Below are 19,622 nucleotides of genomic sequence, written 5' to 3'. Positions count from 1 at the left end.
TCTTGTTTCAGTAGAACTTGATCTCCAACTGTCACATCAGAGTGTTTTGCTCTGTTCTTGTTATCAGTGTAGATTTTTGATTTTCCTTTCCTTTCAGCATCTAGGTCTCTCGTCTCTAGATCCTGTTGTGGTGTTGTTATGTCAGGGAGCTTTCCTCGTAGTTTCCTTTTGAAGAGCAGCTCTGCCGGACTCCTTCCTGTTGTGGAGTGATAGATGGTGACGTACTTTCTGAGTTCATTCTTCCAGTCCAATTCCTCAGAATGTGCAATGCGTATCCTTTTCATCGTGAAGCATTTTGTCTCTCCACTTCACCATTGGCTTGTGTCCACTTGGGTGTCGTTTTCATGTGCAGTATTCCATTGTCCACACAGTATGTCTGAAACTGTGTAGAAATGAACTGTGGGCCACAATCAGATCTGATGGTGATCGGGAGACCGTGACGACTGAAAATGTTCTCCAGACTGTCTATCACCTTGTCTGTGGTGGTTGATTTTAAGATCTCATATTCATAATATTTGCTGTAGTAATCTACAGCGACCAGTATCGAATGTCCTGTTGGTAGTGGACCCAGCAGGTCAGTGCCAACATCTTGCCACGGCCCATCTGGTAACGATGTCGGCCGTAGCGGTTCAGGCACATGAGGTCGGGAGACTACCTGGCATCCATGACAGGACTTTAATTGTCTCTCTGCAGCCTGATCCATCCCTGGCCACCATACCTTGCTCCTGAGGTGCTGTTTTGTGCCGACTATTCCTAAATGTCCCTCATGGGCCGAGACCAGAGCCCTGGCTCTCAGTGTGTGTGGTAAAACCATTCGTGTCCCTCTCGACACTAGCTGTCCAATCACACACAACTCATATGCTATAGGTGCACATGTCTAGCACCTGTCAAAACAGCGGCTCTGTACAGCGTTTCTCACCTCTCTCAGTTCATCATCAGCTGCTGAGGCCTCCTCAACTTCTCTTGTAGTCAATGCTCTTGGAGTGGCACTTGTAGTGACCAACCTCACGTATTCCTCTGCTCCATGTTCATGAGTCTGTTTTATGGCACTTTTCCCCAGCAGTCGTGATAGGGGATCTGCAATATTGTCCTTTCCTGGAATGTGAACCACCTTAAAATCATATGGTTGGAGTCTCAGCACCCACCTTTCAACATGTGCACATGGTTTTGATGTGGGACTGTAGAGCTTCCAGCGCTTTGTGATCAGTCACCAGGTCAAACCTTTTAACATATATGTAGGGGTGCAGTCTCTCGCAAGCCCAGACTAATGCAAGCTCCTCGCGCTCGGTCTGTGAATATCCCCTTTCACAGTCTGTGAGACTTCTGCTCACATAGCATATTGGTACCATTCCTTGTTGTTGTTCTTGCACTAGAACCGCTCCTATGCCAACTGCTCCAGCATCCGCTATGACTTTGGTGGGAGAATCTTTGTCAAAATATGCCAGAGTACCAGCCTAGGCTAACTAGTTTTTCTTGAGTATTTGAAACGCTTGTTTCTGCTCTGACCCAAAATCAAATGGTGTGTCTTTTTTAGTGGCTCTGATATGCTGGCAAACTGAGGTAGGAAACAGCTACTGTAGCCAGCTAGCCCCAGGAAGCTGCGTACCTCGGCTGCATTTTCAGGTTCCCGTGCCTCTGCTACAGCTCTCACTCTTTCAGTCGTGGGGCCGATGCCCTTCTGTGACAGTAAGATGCCCAACAAGATCAGCTTGTCCATGTTGAATTGACATTTATCTGCATTTAAGGTCAGCCCACACCGCTCCAGCCATGACAGAACTGCATGCAACCGTTGATCATGGGTTTCCTGGTCAGGGGATGATGTCATCCGAAATATTTTCCACCCCCTCAAGCCCGTCACTGCTGTTGCAATTTCATGTTGGTATTGTTTGCTTGCTGAGGAAACACCAAATATGAGTCTTTTGTACCTGAAGGTACCTGCATGGACAGCAAACGTGGTGATACCTCTTGACTGGTGTGAGCTCCAGCTGGTGGTATCCCCACTTTAGATCCGGTTTTCTGAAAATGGTTGATCAAGTCATCCCTTGTAGAAGCTCATCCATGGTGGGAATTGGATGTCAGGTGGCGCCCGCATTCACCCAGAGATTTATGATTTGTCTTATAGCCCACAATCCTGTATGATTTGTAATAAAAAAAAGAAGTGGATCTATAGTATGTATATTATGCAGGCATTAACTCAAAATGGGAAACAACATTTTCCGTTTTGAGTTAATGTTTTGTGCTTTTATATTTGTGTTTTTTGATTTGCGTTTCCGTTTTGATATGCATTACCGTTGTGATTTAATGTATTTGTGTTGTCTGCTTAAGTGTTTTAGCGTTTTTTGATTTGCGTTATATGGAGAGAATTTTGTTTCTTTATTATTCAATCAAACAGAATAGATTTGAAACCAAAAAAGAGATTTGAGGGCAAGAAAGAGTAAGTGACAATCAAAAAAAATGTTTTGAGATCAAAACAGAACAGCTGTTTTTTAATTTGCGTTTGTTTTGCATTTGAGTTTTTTGATTTGCGTCTGTAATTTGCGTTGTGTTTTGTTAGTGTTAATAATCCATCCTTACTTACAACCAAGATTATGCGTATGAAAATATCTGAAAGATGACACATTTCTTCATTTGAAATTCTTAATTACAGCTCAGCTTAGTTTAATTGAAAGCAGTCAATCAACCCATTGAATATCCACATGTGAACAGACCAAGACCAACAGTTCAAATGTTCTCTTGTCTCTATAAAAAAGATAATGTCATAGATTTTAATACATATTCTGTTCATCTCATCATGCACCGTTTTTGGTTCGAAACTTAATAAAAACTGAAAAACCTTAGCGGACTTGTCTTCCTCCCGGCCTCGTGGCGGCGTTGTGCGGAACTAACGAGAGGGAACGTCTCTGGCGGAAGTGCGCCACTTCATATCCGGTTCATCAGTGCACGCTTTCCTTCCGCCGTTTTGTGAAACGAAAACCTGACGAGAGATTCTCTGCTCACAGAAAACAAAGCCACGATGAGCAAAGCACATCCACCCGAGTTAAAGAAGTAAGTTACCTTTTTAAACAGACAACTTTTAAAACATTCAATTTGACACGGAACAATTCCGTGTTGTAAATGAAACCTTATCCGCACAGCAGCGTTGTCTACAAAGGATAACGAGCTAACAGTAGCTAGCTCGTCTTCAAACCCACTAACATGAAATTCATTAATGTTGTTTTTCTTTTATATTTTTCTCAGGTTCATGGATAAGAAGCTGTCATGTGAGTATAATACAGAGGGCAACGTGTTTACATGAAATACGAGGTTTTGAATGGCACCAAGATGTGAAAAAAAAAATACCTTTATCTGATTCGTAGGTCAACAAATTCATATGCTCTCGAAATGTGGATATGGTTTTGTAAGCTTATTTGTCTAAACCAGGGGTGTCCCAAACTTGTTTTTAACGAGGGCCAAATTTGATCATGTGAAGATTTTCAGGGGCCAATGGTACTTTTTTGCCAATCTTCTAACTGTAACATTTACGCACAATGAACTTTTTATTACAGTCCATACATATATATACATATATATATACATATATATATATATATATATACATTATACACGTATATGTATATATATACATATATATGTGTATATATATACATATATATGTATATATATACATATATATGTATATATATACACGTATATACGTATATATGTATATACGTATACGTATATATATACATATATACGTATACGTATATGTATGTATATACGTATATGTATGTATATACGTATATGTATGTATATACGTATATGTATGTATATACGCTGTGCAGGTGTGAAAAATAAATAGATCTAAATCAAATTAACATAAAGTGAAGTTCATAAAGTGTCTCTCTTATCTGGGTTCTGATCTGAATTGTTGTGCGAAGTACAGGTCTGAAGTCTCCTAATGTGTCCCCAGATGCAACACCATCTCAGGGTCTGAGGGCACATGTGAGGACAGTTTTGAGATCGTCTGATCAGCTGTAGTTTCACTGTATTTCATTCAAATCAGCTTCCATGTGTTATTTTTTTTTGGCCATTGCAGTATATGAACACTTAATGTCATATCATTATATTTTTCTAATGGTTAAAATTGCACACTTTCTGTAAATCATATAAACTTTATTTCACTTCTCAAATATCACTGTTTGTCTCCTATATGATATATATAACTGAAATTTCTTATTCAAACAACCAATGATGAGGAAAATCATGAAAATTTACAGGGGTGCCCACACCTTTGCATATCACTGTATATGCACTCATCTCATATTATGTTATTTGACCAGATGTGGAAAGAAAGGCAATTTATCTATTCAGTTTTTCACTCCTGCGTGACTTAGATATGATTACGTTTCATTTAAGAATGATAATACTTACTGTTGGTGGCCCCTGGAAATCTTCACATTATCAAATATGGCCCTTCTTAAAAAAAGTTTGAACATCCCTGTACATGGTGAAATATCTCTTTGGTGCTGCATTTACCAGTGTAAGACAATAGAGACAAACACATTCCGTGCAGGGACAGGGACCAACAGTCAGACATAACAGCAGCCGGATGGATGTTAGTACCAGGTCTGAATGGAGCTAAAGATGCAGGTAGATGAGTGTCACATCTCGGGCTGCTGCCCACCACCCAGCTCATCAGGACTGGAGACCTGTGGCTGTGCAGTGTATCACAGTCCAGACCTGCACAATGTTGTGCAGAACTGCAAAGGGAACTGGGTGATGTGGATAAAACAATGGGTCATAGTAATGGCTCAAGCTCTAAGCTTTTTGTTTTGATCAGTCTTACATACAGATAGCTTTTTGGTCCTCAGACCTAGTCCATGGCCTAGTTTGCTGTTTTTGTTCAGATGGCCATAAAATTAAAATATCCCTCATAATGTCCCCTTTTCTGTCCTCCAGTGAAGCTGAATGGGGGGAGACATGTACAGGGCATCCTGCGAGGGTTTGACCCATTCATGAACCTGGTGGTGGATGACTCTGTGGAGATGGGGCCTGGAGGTCAACAGAACGTCATCGGCATGGTGGTCAGTATTCCAACATAACATGTTATGTTGTGTTGCAACATAACATAACTCTTTTCTGAGGTGTTGTTTTAACTCTGGTGTCATTTTATCACAGGTGATCAGAGGAAACAGCATCATCATGCTGGAGGCGCTGGAACGAGTATGAGAGAGAGGAGGGGAATGGGCTACAGAAGAGAAAGATTCACACCGTTTTACATTTTGCTTTCACTTTTAGTCACTTGTTTGTTTGAAAGAGGTAGAGTTTGAATTGTCAGATGTCTGATCTCCACTGGCAGGCATGTTTCTTTTTTTAAATTTTGATTTGTGTATTCTTGTGAATAAATAAGTTTTTCTTTGTATTTGTGGGTTTCGTTTCTGGTGTGGTGAATTGCAACTTTTCTCTGGTTAAGTTTGGGCTGAGTAGGTAGTTAAATGTCCTGTTTCTTTAGCCTTGTTCAAAGAGACAATTATCACATTTATAGTTTTAAATGTCTGGATTCACCTCCCGATCAGCAGTTTATTCTAAAATTGTATTGTGTAGTACGAGTGTTTAAATGCTTACAGCTAATTGGGTTAGTCAGACAGCATCTGACACTGTTAAAAAAGGTGGATAGTCAAAGGGCCAGTGTGTAAGATTTGGAGGCATATGAGGAGGGAGTATGTATAGATGACAGTAGTTGACAAATGAACAATTAAAATAATATCTGTTGGCCGACAACTGTAAATATTATGCACTTCACCCTTAAACACGCATGTTAAACACAGGCTCTGAATTAATAAAATGTCTTACCTGGCTTGTTCACAATCACCATGAAAGACTGGTGATTTTTCGTCGGGACGCGAGGGAATTGTATAGCTTGTAATAAACTAATAATACATACTGCAATTCACAAATATCATGGCGGGCGCGCCGATAGCAATTTGCGGGTGTTGGCGGGTGTATTGCTTCAGTTACGTTGCAGTTTTGACCTTTACAATGGGTGGCAAAAAAACTTTATTCGAGTCTGTCTGTGTGCGTGTGTGAAAGAAAACCAATCCTCTCTGCGGAGGAACCGGTAGAGGGCGCCATCTTGGGAACTCGCTTCCTTTTCAGGCGGGCACTTTTATTTTGAAAGGCTGCTGTCGTCATCATGGGACCACACTTCTTGACGTTGTGTATCGTCGCGGAGTGACGTTATGTGGAAAGTGGCAATGTCGGAGGAGATTGGGAAGGCACTACAGTCGGTGGTGGAGCGGGTGAACCAGGCGGCGGCACGGCGGCCTAAGGTAACCGCAGGCCGGCAGGGCTCGCCAGGAAGCCCCGCGGCTGTTGCTGCTGACCTGCGAGTCCTGAAAGGGGAAGAAGCGGTGTGGGGACGCGGTGTCGCGGCTGCACGACTCGTTATGTAAGGGCTGCCAAAACAGCTCAACCTTTGGATGGAAGCGGCTGCACCGGTGGTGGTGGCACTCTAATAACGGCGTGGATGTTCTTTTAGTGGGAACACGACGAGCGAGGGAACATGGTTATTGTTGCTGTTAGCTGCTTTAGCTCCGGTCAATCGGTTTTATCTGACATGGCTCGTTTGTAGCCTGTCAAAGTTCACGCTGACTCTGGGTGAAGCATGTCCACTAGCAGGGGCGCACTTAGGCATTTTAAGGGCCAAACACAGTAGTGATGCGCATGGATCTTCGATTAATCTGTGATTATAGAATATCTCTCACTTAATGTGACTATTATTAAAAACATATATATACACAACTGACATCTGTTTTAGAATGGGTTGCACCAATATATATACATTATTTTCTAATCTTCTAACTACCGATTATCACAGGGTGGCAGCAGCAGTAAGCATGCAGAACTGATGAAATGTAAGAGGTCTCTTCAATGCACTTGGATGAAAAACAACTCTGCTTTGTCCTTCCTCAGACTCTGCCATCTGTGCCGCCTCGCCTCGTGGCTGTCAGCAAGACCAAACCCCCAGAGATGGTGGTGGAGGCCTACAGACAAGGACAACGCAACTTTGGAGAGAACTACGTAAGAATGAAACGCTACAGACTTTCCTCATGTCAAAGCACAATGTGACGTTTAACGCACGTTTTCAGGTACAGGAAATCTTCATATTGTCCCAAACAGAAACTCATCTTATATTTCCCCTCAGGTTAATGAACTTGTGGACAAAGCTTCAGATCCTCTGGTGAGTTTATACATTTCAAAAAAGTTAATTTAATGTATTTGTAGCTGTGTGTGTGTGTGTGTGTCTGTGTTACATATTTTGACAAGGCTCATTTTCCCCTCATCCAGATTTTAGAGTCTTGCCCAGAAATCAAGTGGCACTTCATTGGTCATCTACAGAAGAGCAATGTCAACAAACTTTTGGGTGTGTGTCTCTCTGAAGCTGCATGTTTACATAAAAAAAACTTTGCACTGAGTTTTGTCTCTCTGGTCCCCAGCGGTGCCAAACCTGTTCCTCGTGGAGACGGTCGACTCGGCGAAACTGGCCGACAAGGTCAACAGCTCGTGGCAGCGGATCAGGGGAGCCAGTGTGCAGAGGTTGAAGGTCATGTTGCAGATCAACACCAGTGGAGAACAGAGTTGGTGTTGATTTAAGAAGCGTAAATAATTAAACTGACAACAACAGACTGGTGTTGTAAATGCAGAGACCATTCATGTCTCATGTCTGTCACAGGTAAACATGGCCTCCCACCAGAGGATACGGTCAACACAGTGAAGCACATCGTGTCCCAGTGCTCCGCTCTGCACTTCTCAGGACTCATGACCATCGGGCGCTATGGCTACAACCTCACGCTGGGCCCCAACCCAGACTTTCAGGTACAAATGAGTCAACTGTACATGGTGAAACGAAGCATTTCATCAGGATCACATTGGTATGACATTCAACAATGTAAGACACATTCAGTGCATACACATTACAAAAAAACAGTGTGTAAATGTGCCAGAATTACCCAAGAAGCTTTTTTTTATTTGTCTTCCCTGGACCGATGGAATTGTGTCCCACTAAAAACTTAATACGTTACTCAAGTGTACAGAGCAATAATAAAATGCTGTCAGAATCACTGTTAAAGATATAATATGTAACATTTAACGAATTATATATGTATGTAAGTGTAGCCGAAATCCACTCAACACTCAAAATCCATAGAACAATTTCAATTCTAGGTAAAATTTGAACGAAACAGTTATGGTCGCTTTACCATCTCCGGTATAACTTCCCTGGCAAACCTTATTTTCATATTTAAGTATTTATTTTTAACCTTCTATTAACGAACTGCTGTACTGATGAGAAACAGTATTTTGTTTCCTCTGTCTGTGTGGAGTCTGTAACACCCTGTCCATCGCTGCTGTCAGCAACCACCTCCTCCCTCCAAATCTACTGTACTGTCAGTTGCATTACACATTATTGACCTCCGCCAGCAGGTATGTGTTTTTGCGGGAGTTTGTTTGTCTGTCTGTCTTTTAGCAACATAACTCGAAAAGTCACAGACAGATTTGGATGAAATTTTCAGGAAATGTTCGCAATGGGACCAGGAACAAGTGATTAAATTTGGGAGTGGGTGTATTTTGTAGGCGCTGAGCTGCCTTGGCAGAGGTCTAGTTAGTTGTTGTAACCTCAGCCACATTGTGCTCCTCTTCTCCGACAGATGCTGCTGACGAGGAGGCAGGAGTTGTGTGATGGTCTGAAGTTGCCCGTGGAGGAGATAGAGCTCAGCATGGGCATGTCCACGGACTTTGAACATGCTGTGAGTTTCACTCTTCATCTGTGTTTATGCACAGGACGATGATATTTAAGTACAAAACCTTCAGACATCCGGTACGCAAAATAAAAACCTGTTCTCTGTGCAGATCACTCATGTTTAGTTCAACAAAGTCTTTAAAGACTTCACGTTCGACATAAATAAACAGTGGGTGCTGAGTGACAGAAGCGTCCTCACACTCCAAAAGAAAAACCTCTTTATTACCCACGGACTTCATTTGCAACTGAAATGCTTCTGATTAAAGTGGGTCACAGGTGAGGCTGCTCGATTATGAGGAAAAATAATAATGATCGCGATAATTTTGGATCAAAATTGACATTTAGATTCTTTCAGAAGAATCTGTGTATCACTCGTTCACTCGTTTTTGATGAAATGAAAAAAAAAAACATAAAATTGAGGGGGGAAGTGGATAAAGTGCATTTCCTGTTTCTTCCAGTTTTGATTTTTCGTTCCAATGCAAGTTGCATAATCCAGCAGAGTCTGTATCATTAGTTCATTCATTTTTAAAAGTGAAATGGAAAGTGGAAAAAAATATATAACAAATGTCGTTTGAATTTCAAAATAAAATTAAAAAATCTGATAATTACTTGTTTTTTCATATTTTTGATATTGTGCTCAAATGAAAAATGAAAAAAAGAAAAACATTAAATGAGAACTTTGTCTAGTTCTAACTTTTCCATGGAAAATGTGTGCGAGACATACCGGAGATTAAATTTCAAACGTAATAATGTGGTGTAATAAAGTGCTACTGCATTTCATCTCCGTCTGTTCTCACTTGTGCGTTCTCTCCCATTTGTTGAAGATTGAAGTGGGCGCCACCAACGTGCGAGTGGGCAGCATCATATTCGGGAACAGGGATTATCCCAACAGTGCGGCAAACACTCCAAATCCCAGCCCAATGCCCAGTCCTGCTCCCAGTCCAGAGAAAACGTCCAAGGTCCTGTCTGAAGAAGCGGCCAAGAAGATGCAGCACCTCACCGTGTCTGGACATTGAGTGGAACCTCCGTCGTCCTGAAAAACCTTTTTAGAAAGTCTCAAAAGATAAATACGAGAAGGACGAGAGCAGAGAAACAGACTGTTCTCCACAGAGTCGTGTGGAGTTGAGAGTTGCAGTCATGTTAAAGTGTATTTGCCTAATCTTCCTCACTTGTTGTGCCCTTCTTGCTGTTTTAAGCACTAAAAAAAGCTTCTGTATCAGCATTTGCTGCTACAGAACTAGTTCTTTTTTTCTTTTTTTTTTCTGTTTAAAGTAGTGCGTTACTAAACCTTCTAGTGCTCTTGAAGCCACTCCTACACAATAACTGGATTCACCACAAAATGTGCAGCCACTGAAGACAACGCATTTATCTGTGAGGTAGTGACGACTTGTTGGATTTGTTGCGCTGCTGTTGGTCTTTTCTACCTTTTCCGACCCAACACGCGACCGTACGAATATGTGCCCGACTGTGTGTAGCGTGACCCAGAGGTGAGCGAGACTGCAGACAGTAAAATGTACTGTTGTTTTTGTTGTACAGATGATACAAAGACTTGATTTAATAAATCACTAATTCCTTTATAATAACACAGTATTGTGCATCTGATATTTGTTTTTCGTGCACGTCAGATCTGTTCAGGAGTAAAAAGCTTGTGTTTAGTTTCCGTGCAGCAGTTTGGTGTGTGTGCTGTGGTCCAGTGATGTTCTCCAAGAGTTGACCTATGCAAAGTGGTGATCATGTGATTTTGGAGTGGATTTTTTTTAACTGCAGTCGCAGATAAGATGGCATCACAGTTTTTCTTCAAAGATGTAAAAAAGAAAAGGAAAAATTCAGTGGATTTTTGTGTTTAGACGTTGGTGGTAAACACGGTGGTGTGAGCGTTCTTCACTCCGAGATCTGGCTCTGAGAGAAATCAAACCAAGCAATAAATTGTGCTGTTGAAACAATCTGCCATTTACTGTGTATTTATTTTAGATTAGTGGTACAAAGAAGGATCAGAGTAGGGACGAGCTCATTTGATGCTCAATATGCTCAAAAAATCTACATGATCCAGAAATCACAAAATCTTTGTCATTGTAATGAGTACAATGAAGATTGAGTGCAACCCTAAATAATAGATCAATACTAAGCAAAAGGAAGTTAAAATAATATGCAGACTTACAAAGTCTATAAAATGGACTTACTGGAGGAAGTCTTTTAAGTAAATATAAAAGAGGGATTTTAGAAAGGCTGGACTTAAACATTTTTTTTCAACAGTACAACAGATACCTTAAGAGTTTAAAACGGTTACTGGCATCTCATTTCTAATCATACCAAGAGTGTGGTTTAAGTAGTTGGGTTGCCAGATTTGACCAAATTGCAGAAATAAGACTTCTGCACTTGTACTCAAAGTGACACCGTGTTCACACACAAACACATACATCAAGTCCTGCTATTTGGTTTATTTACTTTTTAAAACATCACTGTATCAACAGGCGTCGATTGAATGTTAAAGTGTGTTGTCTGCTCCAAACCGCAGAGACAAGGTGAGAGTTTAACAGACTGGAATCTGGTTTTGTGCTTCGTAAAGATTTTTCGTGATACAAGAAACTCATTGTGGTTGTTGTTGCAAAAACACACACACACTGAAGGTATGCGATGTTATGGGACATGCAACAATTGGTATGGAGCCATTTGATAAGACAATTTCTTTATTAAAACCACTACATGCAGGTAACATATGGAAACAAATACAATAATTCAAGTGTAACTAAACAAAACAAAACAATAAAGTTGCATTTCAACAAATGAACTTAAAGCTGCTGTCAGTATATATTGTTTGTGCAGTGATGTGAAGAGAAACTTTTCCAGGAGCTCACAACATTTCATCCAATCAGGAGCCAGAACTCAACAAAGAGGCGGTTCTCTCCATTTATGTTGTGAGGTTATTTTTGTTAAATACATTTGCTTGTATTTTAAAGTTATGTGATTCAATTTCAGTTAAAGACTGCTGACAGCAGCTTTAAATCTACATGTTGCATGTAAAATAATGACTTTAACATAAATGGTATCTTTCTCATTAGGGAAGAGGAGAACGTAGAATGCTGTAAACTACCACCAACACCAACTCAAGAATCGAGCAAATGAATTGACCAGTGTTGAAATAAAGCAATAAAAAGCCATCAAATGTTTGATAAATAAATATGTGACGATTTAGAAACACTGAGTCCATATTTAAAAGGCATTAGAAAACATACAGGACCGGTTATTCACAGCTGGATCCAGCCATTCACAGACAAAATAAATGAGCAGGAAAATAATCACAATATACAGACGCATTCATCCATCCATCCATTATCTACCGCTTTATCCTCCACTGGAGGGTCGTGGGGGACCGACGCATACATATGAAACATAAATGGTTTATAACACAATGTAATGTGGTTTTATAAAGTCACCCGTTTATCGTCGTTCCATCTTTTTTAATGGATAATCTTTTACTGACAAAGAAATGGACCGACAGAAGTGGCATCATGTAAAGTATAAATATGATAATATAATAATATGATAATTAATATTTAATGTGTTATATTATAGAGGATGATTTATATGATACAATACATCTTCACGCTCACAACAACTGAACACAAATTTTGACAGAACTGTTTTGGAGAAACATGTCATATCATGTAGTTTATAGCACACTAGGCCTGCAACTATCATGATTTTCATAATCAACAAGAACATGTTTGATGGAAATGTTGAAAAATTATGATGTTCTCATTTGTTTAGTTTCGTCCACAAACCAAAATTAAACAGGTTCAATGATTTCTTCGCTATAAGGAGCAAATAAATCAATACATATTCACATTTAAAACAGCTGAAAACCTATAATTTAATTTAGAAATTGATTAATCCTTGCAGCCCCACAACACACAATGGATTAGTTGTGGTTTATTAGGCTCTATTCAGACCAGGAATTCAAATTCCACCCTGACAGTTCTGATCACAAGTGCCACTGTTCACACCAGAAATGAACATGCATCCAGGATTCATCTTCTGTCTGACATCAGATGTGTTCACAAAACAAAATTGCTTTTAAATGAGTCGGACTACAGATAAATCAGAGTATGAGAAATGTAGTAAAAAAAGCAGCAGCAGGTCAGAGAGAGGATGTCAGCGGAAGGATATGGTGGTCTTTAATGTGTCCTCAAACCACCTCCTAATGTGGTTTTTGGGATCTGATCTAATTCAGGACACAAGCTTCTGTCCACTTGAATCACTCAGGACGGACGTTAATACCAAATAAGTCTGAACTGTCTTTGTATCACATGATCATAGCTATGATACACTGTTATTAAAGATCCAGTGTGTAACATCTTGGACCAGCATGATTTTACAACGGGCCCAAAATGGTCTTGATGCTAACTGAAAGGCTACTTAGGTTCTCGCAACACATTTGGATTGGAAGGTGAAGGATAATCAGCTGCAACTTCACCTATATGTTGCTTCATTTGACACACGACCTTTTTAAAGATTAACTCACTGTCAGTCACCAGTTATACATAAATATAAATGCTTCTCCTGTATATTAATAAAAACATCTTCCGTGCTACTTACCAGCTACAGTGTGTTACAGGCTGTTGTAAACCATTTATTAAGGGGTTATTCACTGCTTATAATCAATCAAAATACCAGAGTTTAAGCAAAGTTTAATAAATAATGATTCACGGTCTGTATAATATTAGCTCGAGTATGACTACAACTGAAAATCTATGTCCAAAAAATGATAAAGCTAAATAAAAATGGTGGTCAATAAATCTAGGGATGCATCATATTGGACTTTTTGCTGATATCCAAAGGCCGATAACCAAAATATGTATATCTATATCTATACACATTTTACATTTGAAATTAACAGAATACTCGTGTCACAGCACATACAACCACATTTTTTTTTCATTGAGCAAAATAAATAAACATAAATAACAAGTAATATTTGGAGAGGACAAAAGCATAGAAGGAGGGAGGGGGTGTTTTGCCAATATCCGATATTTATATATCCGATTTTTAAAAACCAATATCTGCCGATAAAGATAATACTGTGCATCCCTAAATAAAATAAATTACTTGGTTATTACTCACGCATCTACTGCTGCAGTCACTCACACCTGTACGATGTAAAAATAAATTTGAAATCCTCTTCACGTTTGAATAGCAGTCATTTAACAAAGTTGTCTGGGATCAAAAATAAACCAAAAATGTTTAAATGGGAGTCCAGTTAAACTTGGAATAACAGACTATGATGTAATCGATACACCCCAACCACTCCTGTCTATTCCATCGCCATAGCTACACCTTCAAAACATTCACAACATACACTTTTTTTCCCCAAACAAGTTTAGTTATCGATGCCTATAAGTAAGGCCTTGTTTAGTCTGCAGCTAAAATCGGATTTGTAAGCATATGCAATCAGAATATCTGAAATCCTACCTGAGCAACAGATCTCATCTGTAAAAATCTAATCAGAATCGCAATCGAAACCAACTCCGTAAGTAGTTTGAATCAGCTTTGGAAAAATTGGATCTCATGTTAAAACATCATGCTCAAGTTATATTGATTTTATGGCTTTTATTTTTTCCAAGATCACTTTCACTATAAATATCTGGTAGTTATTCAACTGTTTTTTTATTACGGTACTGAGAAGTTGACATCACAAACGTGTGATGCGCTGGTTAATGTTGTCTGTGATTGGACGCTCGTTCCACGGAAGTCCCGGGGGCTACCGTAATGACAAGTATACGGGCGCAAAGCTCTATGTGTTTGTTTTCCGGTATCCATTCATTCATCTTCTATCACTGAGGCTGGATCACACCCTGGACAGATCACAGGTCCATAGTTTTTGAATTTTCTCGATATCACAAACGGTCTAGGAGTTACAGTAATGAGAAATATGCATGCCAAATCCAATCGGGAAAGACAGAATTGGTAACAGCAGGGTTCAAATCTGATTTAGGCTGCAGTCTAAACTGAAGCCTAAAAGGTTGTGAAGAGGATTTCAATAAACAAAATTTAAAAATGCGTTTGAGAAACAAATCATGGACTATTACTTTTGTCTATGTGTTATTTTCTTTCACAGGCATATAGAAAACCGATGGTAAAGTCCAATGTTGTCGAAACGAAACATAAAAGGCAATAGGAATGTGTGCCGCAAACAAAACAACACAATGTCACAGACTGATGATAACTGTTGCTGAGAATTTGCACGTACCATTTGTGGCTGATAGTAAGTCCATAGGTCTGTTCCTGGATGTCTCTGTGTCTCTGCGTCTCTCTGTCCCAGTCAAGTCAACATTGTCTTTGTGTGTATTAACTGCGTTTCCTCGTGCCTCTCCGTCTCGGACAGACACTACACCAGTTTCTTGGCCTCAAAGAAGCTTTTCAGGTGCTTCATCTGCCAAATCCCAGTGATGATGAGGATGAGTGTTTGAGCGATGGACCACCACAGGACACGCTGGTTGGTGCTTTCACTTGTCATGCGGAAGCGCTCCTCGCGGTACTGGAAGAAGAAATAGCAGGATGAAGTTGGTAGACATTTCTCAAGTCTTAAAAACACACATGTATGTCATTAATGTAGCGTGTATTGTATGCACTGACTCTCTGGTAGTTTTGTTCCTTCTGGATCTGCTCCACTTGGTCAAGAAGTTGTCGGACTCGCAGCTGCAGCTCGGTGAGTTTGTCCTTAGCTGCAATCTCAGGGTAGTTGTTGGTATGTTCTCCAACTTGAATATCCAGATGCACTCTCTGCAACGTCGACAGATAAACACTTTTAATACCGAGATAAAGCAGCAAAAATATTCTGACGATATGGTCATCATTGGCTGATGACGTTATTAGGTGAGCCTTTTCTTTAGAGTCCAGGGTTCCCAAACCTTGGTTGACAGCAAATCATCAAATTCAAGGGTTTTTCCAAGGACTTTTAAGGACAAATGCCCTTCAAATTTAAGGACAAAATGTGCAGACACAGCTTAAGATGGGAGGGCAACTTGTAATAGTCATTTCGTCCATGGCATCCACTTTTATTGATTTACAGCACACTCTGCATCTGGACAAGTGATTGTCCTTGGGATCTTGGTCAAAGTCAGTCTTTGTAAGTTTCTTTGGTGAGACAGAGATCTTTGAATTTTAATTTCCCAGACTCCATGTAAAATTTGCTCTCTCTTGCTTAATGTTACTCACTCATTATTCTGCATGGAATCTAACGTCAATGGCGGAGAGAGACAGTGTCCACAATACCGCTAGTTATTATGACTCGTCATTTGTTCCGCATAGGCCTAATCTATGTACATCAAGCAATGCAGGGCATAATCCAGTAGGTGGCGTCATGACAAACAAGGGAGACATTCACCTCAATATCAACTTAATGTCTTTCTTGCACAAAATTCAAGCACTTTTAATGACTCATGTCTATTAAGGTTGATTTTCAAAAACATTCAACCCTGTAGTAACAGGCTGAAAACAGTTAGCCATGTTTTCATGGCAAGCGTGCCTGTCTGGCTCATGAGAGGTTCTTGGTTTATAGTTCCTATCATTACTCTTAATACCTCCAGGGGCTCCTGAGCTTCAGCCAGAATAACCGGAAACACCAGAGTGGGTGTGGAACTGCATTCAAATGTGCACTGAAGTCCAGATATTTCCCTGAAATTGTCTGTGGGAATGTATAACTGCATTCTACCAAACTCTTCAGTGTAGTTCAGCTCATTATGGTACAGATTGGAACTGCAAACCCTGATTTAGGGAGAAAAAAGGACAGCACAGAGCACATTATCCCAAAACACTCCAATCATCGTACAATCAAAAGTCACCTTTTACAGCCCTGGACTCAAAGTATCACTGTTCCCATGAGCAAAATCAATTCAAGCAAACACACAGCTAGCAAAAAAACCAGCTTTTTAAATGAATATAATAATAACTTCAGGCCTAATCAGATACTTCACGATGTCTTGCCTGGTACGACAAGAAAGAAGCCCTCGGTGTCAGTGGAGATTTAAGAAAAATAAATCCCTTTATACAGGAAGAAATCTCTGACAGAAACAGACTCAAAGATGTGCAGCATCTGCCTTGGTCGGTTGGGGTGAAAGGAGAACAGAAAACAGAGGAGAGGTGGTGGACAGAAAGGGTAAGGAGGATCTCAAACACCCAGTGAATAATTATTCCGGTCAGGGACTCCAGAAATGCCTACAACTCCCTCTTTTGTTTCTTAAACGGATTTCTGAACATTTCTCAAAACTGTGCCCAATCATTATTTAGCCAAAGACCATTTCACATCTTATCACCTTATTGCAATCCCACCTGTCCAACACTATTCAACAAAGAATGCCACACAGTAAACACAATCAACCAGTTACATATGAAAGAGGTGACTGCGTTCGTACCAGTTTCCCACCAGCAAACAGAGCCATCTTGGTGGAGTTTGAGTGCAGACAGATCTGATGTTCTCCTGGAGTGTGGGAAGTGAAGGTGAACCGTCCATCTGACCCATACTGACGAGAGAGGATAATCTGAGAGGGGTGAGTTGAAAGAGAAACGTTTCAACATAATGTAAGTAAGTAATAATGTGGGTGAGTTTGATAAAACTTTGTCCTCTGTTCTGACCTTAGTGTCTGGATCCTTGATCTCCACATGCATCCCAAGACCCGGGGTGGCTGGGAGGAAGGAATTGGTCTGCTTGTCCCACAGCTGAGTCCTGTACTTTCCTGTCAAACACACAAACAGCACACAAACAATGCCAAAAGTTGTAAATAGAGCTTTTTTGAATGATCCACACCATCAAAGACTGAGTCAAGCCCCATATTGTGATCTTATGTTACCATAAAACACACATAAAACATTAACTTAACCAATCAATACAGTGTCTGCTAAATAACTGACCATGAACTTTAATGGGGATCTTACCACCAAAAGATGTGCCAACTGTGTTTATGAGATAAATCCATGTGAATTAATGTGGTATGCATTGCATTGTTAATGGAAAGTTTGTTAAAGCTTCAAGTTCACAAGTTGGGATGTTTTTACTGACATTTTCACAAATGGGCAGATTCCACTGAGCTTCATTTTTCAGTGGAAGGCAAATTAATGTGATTTCAGACGTAAAGAGTTTGGAACAGTTTGTTTTCATTCACAGCTGACTGATGAGGGCCAATCGGGAAGCGAAAAAAAAAGGTCATCATTGTTGTTGTTTTTAAAGTCTCCGTTTCTGTTTTAAAGGCTGTCCACACAATAACTAGCCTGTGAATTTCCCTTAAGGCCTCTTAACGCGTCAATGTTTTTATCCACATGGAAATGTCAGGAAAAACGCAGCCCTGAAATGTTTTCGAATTCAAATAAGATTTTCAAAACTCTCCATTTTCAAGGCTTGAAAACATCAGGGTAGTGTGGACGACAAGCTCATCCAGAACCTGAGAAACTGTGAATTACTACGGTATTATTGTCATAGATACAATACCAATAGTTTCAGGTGGGAACATGTTGTTTATTTCACAAGAGGTTGAAACTAAGGCTGCACATCATTTGAAAATGTACAGTTTGTATTGTTGCTTGGAAAGAACCGACAATAAAAGGCAGAAACATTTTTTTTATAGTTGTTATTTTATTTATACATTTTCTTCCAAAATGGTGGCCTAGCACACTTTACTCCTCTCTACTGCAACACCCTCAGTTTAAAGGTGGGTAATGAGAGGAGAAGTGGTTCGAAATAATTTACATTACTGATTATATTTAGTCGTTCCAATCAAGATTGTGAGGGATAGTTTTGTTTAGTTTGTAATTATGATTTTTTTTCTCCTCAATATAATCAAGTAACAGAAAACAATGCATTTCCTTTTAAAGGTCTTCTATTTTAAGATAATTGTCGCATCGCATGTTTCCGTGGTGGAACAGCTTGACAGCTGTGAGCACTAAAAGGTGTTTTGTCGTGTGCTCGTCATCAAATCAGCCACTTTATAACTGTCAATTATTACAGGAATAACTTTGAAAGATTTAACCCGAATCTGAGATGTTCTGCTGCCGAACCTCATGTGAAACACCGTAGTCTTTGACAGGGTTGTCACCAGCTACAGACTACAATAGCAAACCGTGCTAAATTGAGGTTAACAGTCTGATTAGCACGGACTAGCTGCTGTCGTCTGTCAGAGCTTGGCAAGTTAGCTTTGTCGAACTAACGAGCTAACGCAGCAGCAGCTTACCAATAACCATGGTCTCGTCGGGAATTTCCTCAATGAAGCATTTCTTCTCCGTCTCACCGATGTGGAAGTAAAGTGCGTGACTTGGGTAAATCCACGCGAAGGTTAAAAACAGGCCGGTTATAGTGTTGGAGCGCATCATGCAGCCTCTTGTACTCACGCACAGGTGTATGTTTATGTGTGCCTCCTTCTTTTGACGGACATTCAGCACAGGGCAGGCAGGAAGGAAGCGATGGTGGCGCAGCCTCCCTCTCCTCCCTCTGCCGACGTCACATCCCACTGCGGAAGAAAGGGGGCGGGGGGGATTTCCTGGGGGAACTGGAGCTATTTTTCCCCTCAGTACACCTTCTCAGGCAGTCTATTATGAGTGTGATAAATGTCACATTTGAATCACGTTCCTCCAAATAAAAGAGCACAAGTTCCAGTGTGTTATCTACTGTTGAGATTGAAGATTGTATATATAAAAAAAAAACAGTCCCACCACATGTGAGGCCTGTTGCACAAAACCAGGATAAGGGAAAGCAGGATATGTTATGACATAAGTTACCATGGACCTTTATCCTGTGGCTTTAGCCTGCTCCAGTCTCATCCCTCATCTGAGCCAGCAGTCACTGCAAATGGCAACT

At 40.3% G+C, this 19,622-nt stretch overlaps 3 protein-coding genes across 3 annotated transcripts; 2 read left to right on the top strand and 1 right to left on the bottom strand.

The window, feature by feature from the left end:
- The first annotated feature begins 2,934 nt into the window (after positions 1-2,934).
- Positions 2,935-5,404, top strand: snrpg (small nuclear ribonucleoprotein polypeptide G). Its single transcript, XM_083891546.1, has 4 exons — positions 2,935-3,045; positions 3,238-3,260; positions 4,942-5,066; positions 5,161-5,404. Exons 1-4 carry the CDS (start codon positions 3,014-3,016, stop codon positions 5,209-5,211), a joined length of 231 nt encoding a protein of 76 aa, XP_083747672.1. The 5' UTR covers positions 2,935-3,013; the 3' UTR covers positions 5,212-5,404.
- Positions 5,405-6,195: 791 nt separating this feature from the next.
- Positions 6,196-10,651, top strand: plpbp (pyridoxal phosphate binding protein). The gene is made up of 8 exons (XM_083891753.1): positions 6,196-6,311; positions 6,955-7,062; positions 7,187-7,222; positions 7,330-7,405; positions 7,479-7,619; positions 7,715-7,857; positions 8,688-8,786; positions 9,604-10,651. The coding sequence occupies exons 1-8, from the start codon at positions 6,222-6,224 to the stop codon at positions 9,793-9,795; spliced, it is 885 nt and encodes a 294-aa protein (XP_083747879.1). The 5' UTR covers positions 6,196-6,221; the 3' UTR covers positions 9,796-10,651.
- Positions 10,652-13,235: 2,584 nt separating this feature from the next.
- On the bottom strand, positions 13,236-19,148 carry tmed4 (transmembrane p24 trafficking protein 4). The gene is made up of 5 exons (XM_083890602.1): positions 19,000-19,148; positions 17,411-17,511; positions 17,191-17,316; positions 15,413-15,559; positions 13,236-15,314 (listed from the first exon to the last, which is right to left on the bottom strand). Exons 1-5 carry the CDS (start codon positions 19,136-19,138, stop codon positions 15,165-15,167), a joined length of 663 nt encoding a protein of 220 aa, XP_083746728.1. The 5' UTR covers positions 19,139-19,148; the 3' UTR covers positions 13,236-15,164.
- Between the last annotated feature and the right edge of the window lie 474 nt (positions 19,149-19,622).

This window comes from Microchirus variegatus (assembly GCF_963457635.1).
Source record: "Microchirus variegatus genome assembly, chromosome: 6".
In the NCBI taxonomy this organism is placed as follows: Eukaryota; Metazoa; Chordata; class Actinopteri; order Pleuronectiformes; family Soleidae; genus Microchirus; species Microchirus variegatus.
This window is presented reverse-complemented; position numbering and strand designations above follow the sequence as displayed.